The sequence below is a fragment of the Apodemus sylvaticus genome, chromosome 11 (assembly GCF_947179515.1).
Source record: "Apodemus sylvaticus chromosome 11, mApoSyl1.1, whole genome shotgun sequence".
Lineage (NCBI taxonomy): Eukaryota > Metazoa > Chordata > Mammalia > Rodentia > Muridae > Apodemus > Apodemus sylvaticus.
The window spans coordinates 73704087-73718849 of record NC_067482.1 but is presented as its reverse complement, the minus strand read 5'-3'; the positions used below and the strand labels follow the sequence as shown (position 1 = coordinate 73718849).

Sequence of the window (14763 nt, the reverse complement as noted above, 5' to 3'; positions counted from 1 at the left end):
CATATGACATTGTTTAAAAAAAAGTTCTGCACTGTCCAAGTGTTGCTGCTGGCTGTGGAGTTCCTGATGGCTTGGGGTTCTGGCTCCATCAGATCCAGAAACCAATGGAGTCTTGCTGTTTGGGACTGCTGCTAATCCTGGCTGGGGAACTCTGGTGCCTGGAAGGCCCGGGGAAAGCCAGCTTTGCTTCACATTTCTTACCATGCAGTATCTCACTGGACAGCGCTGATCTGCACATATTGGGATATGGACAGGACATAGATTATGTGGAAAGGGGACCGCCCAGCCATCACAGGTCTCAAGTGGGTCTCAAGCGTCTATTCAGCATCTCCACAGAGAGAGGCAGCATTGCCTGCTGGGGTGCCACTGTTGTAGCTGCTCTGAAAGGATCAGTATTGTTACTAGGATGCTGAGTTTGGAAGAAAGCTCTCCAGGATCATAGCATCTCGAACCTGTCTTGTGAACTAGGTTTCCTCATCTGAGCTCAGCCATTTCCAGCTGTGTGATATGTACTGTGGACTTGGTTTCCTTATCTCTAGATTGGGAATAATGATTCTCCTCTTCAGTTAAAATGGGGGCGGGTGAGAGAGGCTCAGTGTGCTCTTACCTAGAGATATCCCAGAGGACACACAGACTTGAGCCAGCAAGCGTTACTATGACTCCTTTCTGCTGTGCTTTGCACCTGCCCTGCTTGCTTTGTCTCCTTAGCCACCCTGGGGCTGGCTAAGTGGCTAATTGACCCTAGAACATCGACACTTGTCCCACAGTGTAAGACTGTGAGACATCCCCAACTAGGCTGTGAATGGTGTGTGCAAGGCAACCAATGGTGTAAGTATCACATAAGTTCCTGTTTGGTGGTGCAGACATGTTTCTTGGGGGCGGTGCTTGCATCCGGTCACCAGGGCACCTCTCAGAGCATCCTTATTCTCCTATCTCTTCCTTATAGCCTGGGTCACAGCATGGAGGTTCAAGGTGTTCACCCTAATGCCAGGCTGCAGACCGTCTTCCCAAAGGAAAAGTTGCATTTTAAATATCTACAGAGGCATTTCATAGCATTCTAATAAGCTGCACATCTTATTTCGTAAACCAGGAGAGTGTGGAAGAGCTGATGGACTTCTTCCAGGCCACCAAGCGCTACCATCTCAGCAAGAGGTTTGGCCACAGAGAGTACCTGGTGCAGAGGCTGCAGGCCATGGAGACCCGCGTGCAAGGGCTGCTGAGCACCGCAGCTACGCAGCTAACAAGCCTCATCCATAAACATGAGAGGTAAGAGCTAGGAGCCTCAGGAGGGACACAGAGACACTGTCCCCTTCTTCCTGCCCAACACCCGAAGGAGGCTGACCCGCTCCCAAGACCAGTCCCTGCTTTCAGCTATGGCCGAATGCTGTCGTCTGGTTCATCGTGGGATTCTTTTGTTGTAAAATTCCCTCTCGGTAGACTTGAAAAACCATCCCTGGTAGTCAAGACAACCATGTGATGGACTGATGTCCCCACCCCACCCACTGTCCCACCACTCAGCTTCTGCCAGCTCTGAGTCATGGCTTCATGCTCCTGTCTTGGGCTGTTTGAAGGAACAAATTCTGAACCACGTTTTCTGGATAAATTTGTGAAGGATGACTTTGGGGTTGACAGCCCCCCACTTCCTTCAGGACTAGCATTGACCCTCACAGTTGCATATAGCACACATGTGTCTTGAGCTGACTAGGGACACACAGGGTAAGGTGAGTCCTGCCAAGCAGGGTTCTCAGAAGCTCCCCTCATGCCTCTTGTCACAGTCCCTGCCCAGCCATGCTCTGAGATAGCCTCCTTGTAAGCAGTGAGAGGCGCTGTCTAGGTCGGAAGCAGGTGCAGGACTGTGCATTGGCCTGCTTTGACCATGCATGGTTTTGTGAAATGGTTCTACACCTCAGGTCATGTTCCGGGGACTTTGAAGCTTCCTACTGTGGTTTATAAAGATTCAGTAAGATGCAGATTATGTAGGCACTGCCCATCTTGAGATGATAATGGATTTATCACTGCAGTCTGCTTGGCATTCCTGATTAATGCTTGCTGAGGAGAAAGGAGGGCTCCTGGCCTCAGCCTGAAGAAACAGCAGCTGCTTGGCTGCCCTGAGCGGTTTCCAGGGAAGGCTGTCATACCTCTTGTTTTAAATTCTGCTTTAAATACTGCGCACAGACTTCACCTTTCTCTGTCTCTGTTTGTCTATCTGTCTGTCTATCTGTCTGTCTGGTTGGGGGATGGGGGGCAGGGTGTGTGTGTGTATACGTATGGAGGCTGTGAATTTGTCCTGAATGTTTTACTCTCTGGCTTTCTATCTTACTGTTTAAAACAGGATTTACTTTTTTCCCTGAATCCAGAGCCCAGGGATTGGCTATCCTGGGTGGCCAGAGAGCTCCTGGGATCTGCCTATCCCTAACCCCTCACCACCACCACCACTAACCCACCCCCTCCCTCTCCTGCCTGGGGTGACAGATGCATGCTCTGGTGCCCAGCTTTTCACATAGATGTCAGGATCTGAGCTGTAAGTCCTCCTTTTTGAACAGCGGCCACTTTAGCTACAGCCACAGACTTCCATTCTGAAAGCACCTGCTTCTTTTCTTCCCCCCCCCCCCCGCCCCCTTGAGAAGCACACACTTGTCAAGTGTCTAGGACAAATAGAAATACCAGGATAGACATTAGGAGAGCCCGCGTAGGGACTGGCTCATGGGTCACAGAGGCTGGGAAGTCCCCCCACCTGTCCAGCTGGTTGTTGTCAGTTCTGGTTCGCAGTCTCATGACCCAGGTGCTGACATGGGAATCCCATTGGAAGGGCAGAGATGGTGTAGCTGACACACAGTAAACTGTGAGGCTCAAAGAAGGGGGCTGATCCTTCGTACTGTTAAGTTTACTCTACTTAGGACCTCACGAGTTGAGTGTTACCCACATTTTGGAGATGCCTCTTCTGTTGCTGCCACAGAACACCACGGGCTGGACACAATGCGAGTTTATTTGGTGTATGTTCTGTCCGGATCATGGAAAGGTTAAGACTTTACCTGCCGAGGGCTTAATTCTGTGTTGGACCATGCAGGAGGCATTGCATGGTGACAGTGCTAGGGAGAGAAAGCTGAGGTACAGGGAATAAGACCCCCCTTTCATAGATAACCCACTCCTGCAGTTATAGCAACCCCCCTCTCACACATGCACAGTCCTTTCCTGCCCCTTCCCTTGCTGGCCGTTTATGGCTTAGCTCACTGGTTAAGACTTATGGGAAATTAAATATCAACATGCATTTTGAAGGGAACATTCAGACCATACAATCTGAATCACTACCCAGATGTCCATAGCCTCTCTTTGTCTTTCTCTCCTCTTCACCCAGGATTCTTGGTCTCCTCTTCTTGGAAAGAGACACTCTTCATACCCAGTGGTCTCTGCAGACATCTTTTTCTCCCCAAGCGTCTTCCTGTTTCCGACCCATCAGATCTTTCCCCTTCCATCTCTATGCTCTGACTTCACTCTGCTGATAACATACTGAGTCTCAGCGACAACTTCCTCTCCTGGAGGTTTCCAGCTTGAGACCAGCCTAATAAGAACGCCATGCCCTTCAATTCTATTCCATTGGTCCACTTGTCTGTCACTGTGCCAATACCATGCAGTTTTTAACACTATTGCTCTGTAGTATTGCTTGAAGTCAAGGATACTGATTCCCCCAGAATTTCTTTTGTTGTTGAGAATAGTTTTAGCTATCCTGGGTTTCTTGTTATTCCAGATGAATTTGAGAATTGTTTTTTCTAACTCTGTGAAGAACTGAGTTGGGATTTTGATGGGGATTGCATTGAATCTGTCGATCGCTTTTGGCAAGATGGCCATTTTAACTATATCAATCCTGCCAATCCACGAGCATGGGAGATTTTTCCGTTTTCTGAGGTCTTCTTCGATTTCCTTCTTCAGAGACCTGAAGTTCTTGTCATATAGATCTTTCACTTGTTTGGTTAGAGTCACACCAAGATACTTTATATTGTTTGTGGCTATTTTGAAAGGTGTTTCTTTCTCAGCCTGCTTATCCTTTGAGTATAAGAAGGCAACTGATTTGCTTGAGTTGATTTTATATCCAGCCACTTTGCTGAAGTTGTTTATCAGCTGTAGGAGTTCTCTGGTGGAGGTTTTCGGGTCACTTAAGTAGACTATCATGTCATCTGCAAATAGTAATAATTTGATTTCTTCCTTTCCAAATTGTATCCCCTTGATCTCCTTATGTTGTCTAATTGCTCTAGCTAGAACTTCAAGTACTATATTGAAAAGATATGGAGAGAGAAGACAGCCTTGTCTAGTCTCTGATTTTAGTGGGATTGCTTCAAGTTTCTCTCCGTTTAGTTTGATGTTGGCTACCGGTTTGCTGTATATTGCTTTAACGATGTTTAGGTATGGGCCTTGAATTCCTGTTCTTTCCAAGACTTTTAGCATGAAAGGATGCTGAATTTTGTCAAATGCTTTTTCTGCATCTAATGAGATGATCGTATGGTTTTTTTCTTTGAGTTTGTTTATGTAGTGGATAGCATTGATGGATTTCCATATATTGAACCATCCCTGCATCCCTGGGATGAAGCCTACTTGATCGTTTTGATGTGTTCTTGGATTCGGTTGGCAAGAATTTTATTAAGTATTTTTGCATCAATATTCATAAGAGAAATTGGCCTGAAGTTCTCTTTCTTTGTTGGATCTTTGTGTGGTTTTGGTATCAGCATCATTGTAGCTTCATAGAAGGAGTTGGGTAGAGTTCCTTCTGTTTCTATTTTGTGGAATAGTTTGAAGAGTATTGGTGTTAGGTCTTCTATGAAGGTCTGATAGAATTCTGCACTGAAGCCATCTGGTCCCGTGCTTTTTTTGGTTGGGAGACTATCTATGACCCTTTTTATTTCTTCAGGTGTTATGGGACTGTTTAGTTGATCTATTTGATCCTGATTTAGTTTTGGTGTCAGATATCTGTCTAGGAAACTGTCCATTTCCTCCAGATTCTCCAGTTGTGTTGAGTATAGGCTTTGTAGTAGGATCTAATGATTTTTTGAATTTCTTCAGTTTCTGTTGTTATATTTCCCTTTTCATTTCTAAGTTTGTTAATCTGGATTCTGTCTCTGTGCCCTTTGGTTAGTCTGGGTAAGGGTTTATCTATCTTGTTGATTTTCTCAAAGAACCAGCTCCTGGTTTTGTTGATTCTTTGTATGGTTCTCTTTATTTCTACTTGATTGATTTCGGCCCTGAGTTTGATGATTTCCTGCCTTCTACTCCTCCTGGGTGAAATAGCTTCTTTTTGTTTCAGGGCTTTCAGGTGTGTCGTTAAACTGCTAGTGTATGCTCTCTCCATTTTCTTTTTGGAGGTACTCAGGGCTATGAGTTTTCTTCTTAGCACTGCTTTCATTGTGTTCCATAGATTTAGGTATGTTGTGTCTTCATTTTCATTAAGTTCTAAAAAGTCTTTAATTTCTTTCTTTATTTCTTCCTTGACCAAGGTATCATTGATACTTTCTATGACCCTTTTTATTTCTTCAGGTGTTATGGGACTGTTTAGTTGATCTATTTGATCCTGATTTAGTTTTGGTGTCGGATATCTGTCTAGGAAACTGTCCATTTCCTCCAGATTCTCCAGTTGTGTTGAGTATAGGCTTTTGTAGTAGGATCTAATGATTTTTTGAATTTCCTCAGTTTCTGTTGTTATATCTCCCTTTTCATTTCTAAGTTTGTTAATCTGGATACTGTCTCTGTGTCCTTTGGTTAGTCTGGCTAAGGGTTTATCTATCTATGGTCACTTGATCTTCAACAAAGGAGCCAAAAACATTCAGTGGAAAAAAGATAGCCTTTTCAACAAATGGTGCTGGTTCAATTGGAGGTCAGCATGCAGAAGAATGTGAATTGATCCATTCTTATCTCTATGTACTAAACTTCACTCCAAGTGGATCAAGGACCTCCATGTAAAACCAGACACACTGAAACTAATAGAAAAGAAACTGGAGAAGACCCTTGAGGACATGGGCACAGGGGAAAAGTTCCTGAACATATCACCAATAGCTTATGCTCTAAGATCAAGAATTGACAAATGGGACCTCATAAAATTACAAAGTTTCTGTAAGGCAAAGGACACTGTTAAAAGGACAAAACAGCAACCATCAAATTGGGAAAGGATATTCAACAATCCCACATCTGATAGAGGGCTAATATCCAATATATACAAAGAACTCAAGAAGTTAGACCCCAGGGAACCAAATAACCCTATTAAAACTGGGGTACAGATCTAAACAAAGAATTTTCACCTGAAGAAATTCGAATGGCCGAGAAGCACCTTAAGAAGTGCTCAACATCATTAGTCATTAGGGAAATGCAGATCAAAACAACCCTGAGATTTCACCTTCCACCAGTCAGAATGGCTAAGGCCAAAAACTCAGGAGACAGCAGGTGTTGGCAAGGATGTGGAGAAAGAGGAACACTCCTCCACTGCTGGTGGGGCTGTAAGATGGTACAACCACTTTGGAAATCAGTCTGGAGGTTCCTCAGAAAACTGGACATGAGACTTCCAGAGGACCCTTCTATACCTCTCCTGGGCATATACCTGAAGGATTCCCCGGCATGCAATAAAGACACATGCTCCATTATGTTCATAGCAGCCTTATTTATAATAGCCAGAAGCTGGAAAGAACCCAGATGCCCCTCAAAGGAGGAATGGATACAGAAAATGTGGTATATTTATACAATGTAATACTACTCAGCAATTAGAAACAATGAATTCACAAAATTTTTAGGCAAATGGTTTGATCTGGAAAATATCATCCTAAGTGAGGTAACCCAATCACAAAAGAATACACATGGAATGCAATCTCTGGTAAGTGGATATTAATTAGCCCAGAAGCCCTGAATACCCAAGGCACAAATTGCATGACAAATGACTCCCATGAAGAAGTATGGAGAGGGTCCTCATCCTGAAAAGGATTGATCTAGCATTGGAGGGGAATATACAGACAGAGAAAAAAAGGAGGGAGGTGATTAGAGAAGGGATGGAGAAAAGAAGGTTTATGGGACATATGGAGAGGGGGGATCCGGGAAAGGGGGAATCTTTTGGAATGTAAACAAAGAATATAAAAAATAAAAATATTAAAAAAGGTTCCCCCCCCCAAAAAAAGAACGCCATGCCCGCCATGCAGTGGTCCAGCCTGTGGAGGGGAGGGAAGGAGCCCGCACTCCCTAACTTTCTTTCCTCTCAATGTAGGGCTGGCTACTTGGATGAAGATCAGATGGAAATGCTATTGGAGCGTGCACAGACAGAAACCTTTTCTATAAAACAGAAGCTGGACAATGACTTAAGGCAGGAAAAGAAAAGGCTCCACCAAAAATTAATAACCAAGAGACGGCGAGAGCTTCTGCAGAAGGTATGTGAGGCACTGGGCTCTTTATCTCTAGAGAACCCTTCCCACAGAGTAATAGACATTGCCATCAGCACATGATGCTCAGAGCTGGTGTCATGATCTGCCATCTGTGGTTGATTAATAGTGACTTCTTACAATGCTATATGAAGGAGGATTCTGTGTCTCAGTATAGCAGAGTTTGTGGTTGACTAGTCATGTCTGCACTGGAAGGGAATCAGGTGATAGGTCCTGACTTTTTTATGTTTAATTTAGTGCTGTGTATTAGATTAGATGACGTCTTTAATCCGTATGAGGTGCAATAATGACAGTCACTGTTTCACCGGGGAAGGCTTCCCAGAGCATGTGCAGTATGGGTGGGACTTGAGGACAACTAGACATTTGAAGCAGGCAAGGGGAGTGAATGCAAAGCTGTGGGCGGCAGGGCAGCAGGGTAGCGGGACAGCACAGCAGCAGGACAGCAGGGCAGCAGGAGGGCGGCAGGGTGGGAGGGCAGCCGGGCAGCAGGGCAGCAGGAGGGCAGCAGGGAGGCAGGGCAGCAGGGCAGCAGGAGGGCAGCAGGGCGGCAGGGCAGCATGGCAGGAGGGCAGCAGGGCGGCAGGGCAGCAGGAGGGCAGCAGGGCGGCAGGGCCGGAGGGCAGCCGGGCAGCAGGGCAGCAGGGCAGCTCTGTCTTCCAAGTTTGAGAAGGAAGAGCAGAGTGCACTACTGCACCTGACAAGCAGAGAGCAGTGTGGGGCTGGAGTCTGTGGAGGGCAGAGGCCAGGGCTGCAGGGGAGCTGGCTAGAAGCAGGGCCAACTCAAGGAGGCATGGTATGCCAGTCTGAGGGCTGACCCTCTACATTCAGATCAAGGGGAAGGTTGAAAAGGTTATGGGAAGAGGTGTCCTTGAATTTGTGATTTAGGAAGCTTGTTGAGAGAGCTTGGGAAGACAGACCATAGTCTAGCGGGTGGCCAAATGGATGTTTGCAACCACTCAAATTGACATGGTACCCAGAGCTTTATTAAGACAGATTCAGAAGTCACATGGGGCCCCAGAGACCCCCAAGGGTGACATAACGTAGCATATCAGTCCAGCTGGGTAGAAAGGAGAGAAGGGAGAGCCGGGGCTTTCAGCTGCATCTCTGGATACTGGTTTTTATTTTTATTCTTTAACAATCTCACACAGGAATACTATGCATTTTGATCTTCTTCTCCCCCTACTTCCCCCTCTAATCCCTCCCAGCTCTCTTCCCCACCCACCCCCTCTCAACTTCATGTCTTCTCTTATTTTTGTTTTTTTAAATGCACGCATGATCATTTTGCCTGCATGTATGTGTATCGTACCATGAGCCTCCCTGCTGTCGATAGAGGGCATTGGAGACCCTGGAGCTGGAATGGTTATGAGCCATGATGTTGGTGCTGGGAATTAAACCCAGGTTCTCTGGAAAAGCAGCCAGTGGTCTTAACCACTGAGCCATCTCTCTGTCTCTCTGTGACTCAGTCTCTTTTTCTCCCCGTCTATGTTTCTCTTCCCCCTCTCCATACTAAATGTAATTAGTGTTGGTCATATTTACATGGGCATAACGCTGATCACTGCACCACTGGCAACACACCAGGAATCACATCCCTGACAAAAACTGACTCTCTCTTGCACCTATAGATTGCCTGTAGCTCCTCAGCTAGGAATGGGACACTGTGAGCCCCTCCCTCGTCTTGTCAGAATGTTGACTTAATGGTTTGATTTAAGGCAGGTCTTGTGCATGTAGCACAGTTGTTGAGAGCACATCCTTGTCATGTCTGGGTAACCCTTCTCCAAGTCCTCCATCTCTTACAGTCTCTCTGCCCCTCTTCCCCAGTGCTCCCTGAGCCTTTGCGGGGAGCAGGATGAGTGATGTAGGTGTTCCACTGGGGGAGGGGCGTAACACAGCCATGATGTCTCATAACCTGACCAGTTAGGAATCTCTGTACTAACCACTGTCTACTGCAAAATTAAATTTCTCTGACCAAGGCTGATCAAGAAATCCTAGAAACTGCTTTTTACTTATTTATTTTTCTTTCTTTTTTTTTATTCGATATATTTTTTATTTACATTTCAAATGATTTCCCCTTTTCAGGCCTCCCCCCACTCCCCGAAAGTCACATAAGCCCCCTTCTCTCCCCCTGTTCTCCCATCCACCCCTTCCTGTTCTGGTTTTGCCCTATACTGCTACACTGAGTCTTTCCAGAACCAGGGGCCACTCCTCCAGTCTTCTTGTACCTCATTTGATGTGTGGATTAGGTTTTGGGTATTCCAATTTTCTAGGCTAATATCCACTTAGCCTAGTTGAGACTTGGTTACCTTACTTAGTATGATGTTCTCCAACTCCATCCATTTGTCTAAGAATTTCATGAATTCATTGTTTCTAACGGCTGAATAGTACTCCATTGTGTATATATACCACATTTTTTGCATCCATTCTTCCGTTGAGGGATACCTGGGTTCTTTCCAGGTTCTGGCTATTATAAATAGGGCTGCTATGAACATAGTGGAGCACGTATCCTTATTACCTTCTGGGGAATCCTCTGGGTATATGCCCAGGAGTGGTATAGCAGGATCCTCTGGAAGTGACATTCCCAGTTTTCTGAGGAACCGCCAGACTGATTTCCAGAGTGGTTGTACCAGAAACTGCTTTTTATTAACAAATCGTGTCCAACTGAAAGCCGTGCTTCTGACTCTGATCACTGAAGAACATTCCATCACCAGTACCACCCCTTTCAGGTATTAAGGTGGTTAAGCCTGGGAGCTCAGAGCCACATTTCCTAGATGGTCTGGCCCCTGCAAGGTTAGTGTCTGGAAGGAGGGCTGGGTTCCAGACCTTACTACAGGTGAGGCCTGTTTCTCTCAAATGTTATTTCTAGTTACTTTTGAGAAGTGTCTTGAATGACTCAGAGGTGTAATAACTCCACCAAGACTGTATGCTGTGTTCCCAGTGCCACAGACATGGCCGGACACATGCAGTCAATAAAGAATTGATTAAAACAGTATTGAAGGACTGGATGCGTGGTCCCACTGGTCCCAGCATGAGCAGACGGGAGAGCAGTGCTCTGGCTCTTAGGCAGAATGGAACCCGTGGAGCCTCTGTCTCAGGTGACACCATGATAGGCATCTTCATGCAGGGCGGGTCTTTCCTACTGTAGAGCCTCAGTACCAATGTCTGCCGCTCAGGAGGTCCTTTCCCCAGGACCTGCTTAGGGTCTTCCTTAAGAGGATCCACTGACTCCTTGTTAAGCTGTCTTCCAGAGATAAGCATTGGTTCTCCTACTCACTTATCATAATTTTAGTGACCACATGCCAGACACATAGTAGGGCCAACAGCAAGTGTCCATTGCCGCCGACTCTGCCATAGGTGTTTTCCTAAGCATGTATTGAGCAACTCATGAAGGCCTCTACTGTTGTGTCAGTGCTGTTGCTACAATAGTTTGACAGGTCAAAAAACAGAGGCAGAGGGAAAGCAAGAGTTGGGGATGGGAAAGTTGGGCTAGAAACCTGACGGGAAGGGAAATGATTTTCCCTTTCCCAGTTCCCCCCTCCCCATAAGTCCCATAAGCCCTCTTCCCTGTGGCCATTCCCCAATCAACCCCCTCCCACTTTTCTGTCCTGGTACTCCCCTACATTGCTGCATCAAGCCTTTCTAGGACCAGGGCCTTCTCCTTCCTTCTTCTTGGAAATGATTTGATATGTTAATTGTGTCTTGGGTATTCAGAGCTTCTGGGCTAATTACACTTATCAATGACTGCATTCCATGTGTATTCTTTTGTGATTGGGTTACCTCAGTTAGGGTGATATTTTCCAGATCCAACCATTTGCCTAAGAATTTCATAAATTCATTGTTTCTAATTGCTGAGTAGTATTCCATTGTGTAAATATACCACATTTTCTGTATCCATTCCTCCGTTGAGGGACATCTGGGTTCTTTCCAGCTTCTGGCTATTATAAATAAGGCTGCTATGAACATAGTGGAGCATGTGTCCTTATTGCATGCCAGGGAATCCTCTGAGTATATGCTCAGGAATGGTATAGCGGGGTCCTCTGGAAGTGTCATGCCCAGTGTGTGTGTGTGTGTGTGTGTGTGTGTGTGTGTGTGTGTGTATGTGTGCATGCACACATGCAGGAGAGGGGTTGCTGAAGTCTGAACCAAGGGTCTCATGCAGGTGAAGTAAGCACTTGGTCACTGAGCTGCACCCCCAGCCCCCTTTTAAGTTTACTCTTTATTTTGATTCAAGATTCACTATGTTGGCCAGGCTGACCTTGAGTTTACAGTTAGTCCTCCTGCCTCAGTTCCTTAGGCAGTGGGGATGAGAGGCCTATACCACCAGAGCCTGGGGTTTGGTTGGGCAACACAGTTTTCTAAATTGTTGGGGACAAGACTTGTACATCTACCTTCTGTGTCCCCATAACTTTGTAAAGAAAGTGTTGTACCTCTTCTGCTGGATTCCCTGTGTTCCTGTGCTCCTGCAGCCATGGGTCCTGCCCATCCAATTGCCCTCTCTCCCATTCCCGCCAGCACAAGGAGCAGCAGAAGGAGCAGGTGTCCCTTGGCGAGGCCTCCAGCACCGCGGAGGATGCAGTCCAGTACCTGCACCAGTGGAGGAGTGTGATGGCCGAGCACACCGCTGCCCTGGAGGAGCTGCAGGAGCGTCTGGACCAGGCTGCTCTGGACGACCTCCGGGTCCTGACCGTGTCACTCTCCGAGAAAGCCACGGAGGAGCTGAGGCGCCTGCAGAGCACCACCATGACTCAGGAGCTGCTGAAACGCAGTGCTCCCTGGCTCTTCCTGCAGCAGATCCTAGAGGAGCATAGTCGGGAGTCTGCGTCCCGTACGGCGCAGCTGGAGGCAGAAGAGAGAGAGCGTGGCCAGGAGCTGGTGCAGGGCGTGAGGCAGAGACTGCAGCAGGATGCACCGGAGGCCTGCACGGAAGAGCAGGCGGAGCTGAGGCATTGGGAGCACTTGGTGTTCACGTGAGTGATGATACCCAGCGTGTCACCCACTCACTCACAATTTGAGCTGCTTATGGTCACTCTCCACTCAGAACCATGTGGTGACTACTCCGTTAGGACACAACCATCCAGAGTGACACTCTTAACCCTTCCCCACCCCACTGGGAGGGGAGTAGTCCTTGCAGGAGGGAGAGGCAGGATGTCTGAGCATACGATGCCATCCCCAGACACATAAGATTTGCAGCTTTATTACTCGCACACACTGGGCCTATAAATCACACAGGATTACCCATGACCTGCAGGATCATCATGAGATGGTCTACTGTAGACCAAAAGGGTGGGTAACGCAGCTTCTGTGGGGGGCATAGACCTATCTGAATCCTCCGGTGGGTTGCCAGTGGATGAAATATGCCTGTTCCCTCCACAGGAAGTGTTGTAACAGCTGGGTGTGGTAGTCAGGCCTGGAATTCTAACCCTTGGGAAGTGGAGGCAGGGAAATCAGTTGGTGTCCAGCCTCAGCTATGTGATGCCATGTCTCACAATAAAGTAAGGGCTGGCTGGGGAGGCGGCTGAATGACTAAGTGCTTGCTGCACAAGCAAGGTGACCTGAGTTGGGAATCCCCAGAACCCAGTAAAAGAGCTGAACACAGAGGCTGCAATCCTCCGAAGCCTGCCGCTGTGGAGGCAGAGACAGGAGGCCTCTGACAGCCTCACCAACCCGGTGAGCTCCAGGCACAGTAAAAGACTATCTTCAAAGAGTAAGGTTGAGGACAACTGAGGCATACACTAACATTGACCTCTGGTCTCCACATTCATGTGCACACACATGTATATGTACCTGCACCCATGTGTGCATGCACACACAAAACATGCACTCACAACAGAACACACGAAACAAGTAAAAAGGAAATGCTACCTTGCCAAGCATGGTGGTATACTCCTGTAACCCTGGTATTCAGAGCCAGCAGAGAGATCATGAGCTCGAAGCTAGCCTGGACTACATATGAGACCCTGCCTCACAGGAAAAAAAAAAACCAAAAAAACAAAACAAAAAGAGATGTGCTGTCTGGTTCAGAGACCTTGAAGAGTGTATATGGTGGCTTGCATGACAATATTCAGACCCTCTCAACCTACCCTACGACTGCAGCCATCCAGGTAGCACATGACGCAGCCACAGGCTCAGCCCTGACACCACTCTGCACCGCTTTTGCCTGGCCTGCCACCCACTCACTCATAATTTGAGCTGCTTACTGTCACTGCACCCAGAACCATGCAGTAACTACTCCTATAGGACACAACCGTCCTCAGTGACCGACACTCTTGCTTTATCGCCGGAAGCTGCACGCGGTGGGCTAGACACAGCTGCGGAAGTGGTGGGACAGTCGGTGCCATAAGCCAGGGTCTCCATCCAACAGCCGCACTTCCCTGGGACACTTGGCAGTTACTTGTGCCAGCTCAGACTTGTCTTGGCCCAGAAAGGGGTCTTTGGCATGTCGTAAGGGTCCACAAAGCATCGTGTGCTTGCTGAAGGGAACCTGGAGGAGCTGCGAGCATGGCTGGAGTAGAGGGAGCACGGCTGTGGATGGAGAGGCCTGTGTCTGGGCTGGGTACCAGGCTCCATGGGCATCGGGGAAAGATGTTGAATGGCTCCTGGTCTCAACTTCTTGCCTGTAAAATGAGATAATGGTACTGAATCTTTTGGAGGTGCTTTCTGCACTACATGATGTCATCGGAAGGGTGTGATTCAAGAGCCCAGGCTGCCCTTGGGGACCTGTGGGTAGACTGTGAAATGATACAGTGTCTACTTGTAACTGTCCTCCCTGGAGGAAGTCACTCAATTTTTCCTGCACAATGCTTTTCCCAGGAACTAACCTTGCTACTGGGAGAATAGGCCAGGTGTGCATGTGTGGTATGTATATACCCGTGTGGTTTGTATATTGGGGTATGTGCATGCATGCACCTGTGCACGTTTGTGTGTGTGTGTGTGTGTGTGTGTGTGTGTGTATTGAGGTATATGTGTTTGTGTATGTATGTATACATGTGTGTGTATGCGTGTGTGTATTGAGGTATATGTATTTGTGTATGTGTGTGTATATGTGTGTATGTGTGTGTGTGTGTGTGTGTGTGTGTACATGAGTGTGTGAAGGCAACCATGTGACAACCTGAAGAGGCTGGGTGTCCTCCATTCCTCTCCACCTTATTTCCTTAAGAAAAGGCCTCTTGTGAACTAGAAGCATCACCACTTCTGCTAGGCAGGCTGGGCAGCAAGCTCTCAGGATTTGCCTGTGACTGCCCCTCAGTGCTGGAGTTCGAATTACACACAGCCATGCCTGGCTTTTTACATGGGTGCTGGGGATTTGAACTCTGGTTTTCATGACTGCATAGCAAATAGTCTTGCACACCAAGCCACTTTTCTTGTC

The 14763-nt window shown here is 47.3% G+C and overlaps 1 protein-coding gene across 1 annotated transcript in view; it reads left to right on the top strand.

Annotated features, from left to right (window-relative positions):
• The window catches only part of Evc2 (EvC ciliary complex subunit 2), a 93534-nt gene that overhangs the window by 36263 nt on the left and 42508 nt on the right, over positions 1 to 14763 (top strand). The window contains exons 10-12 of the mRNA XM_052199215.1: positions 1091 to 1266; positions 7232 to 7391; positions 11910 to 12364. Of these exons, the coding sequence (XP_052055175.1) occupies positions 1091 to 1266; positions 7232 to 7391; positions 11910 to 12364 (791 nt within the window). The remainder of the gene's footprint in view (positions 1 to 1090; positions 1267 to 7231; positions 7392 to 11909; positions 12365 to 14763) is intronic.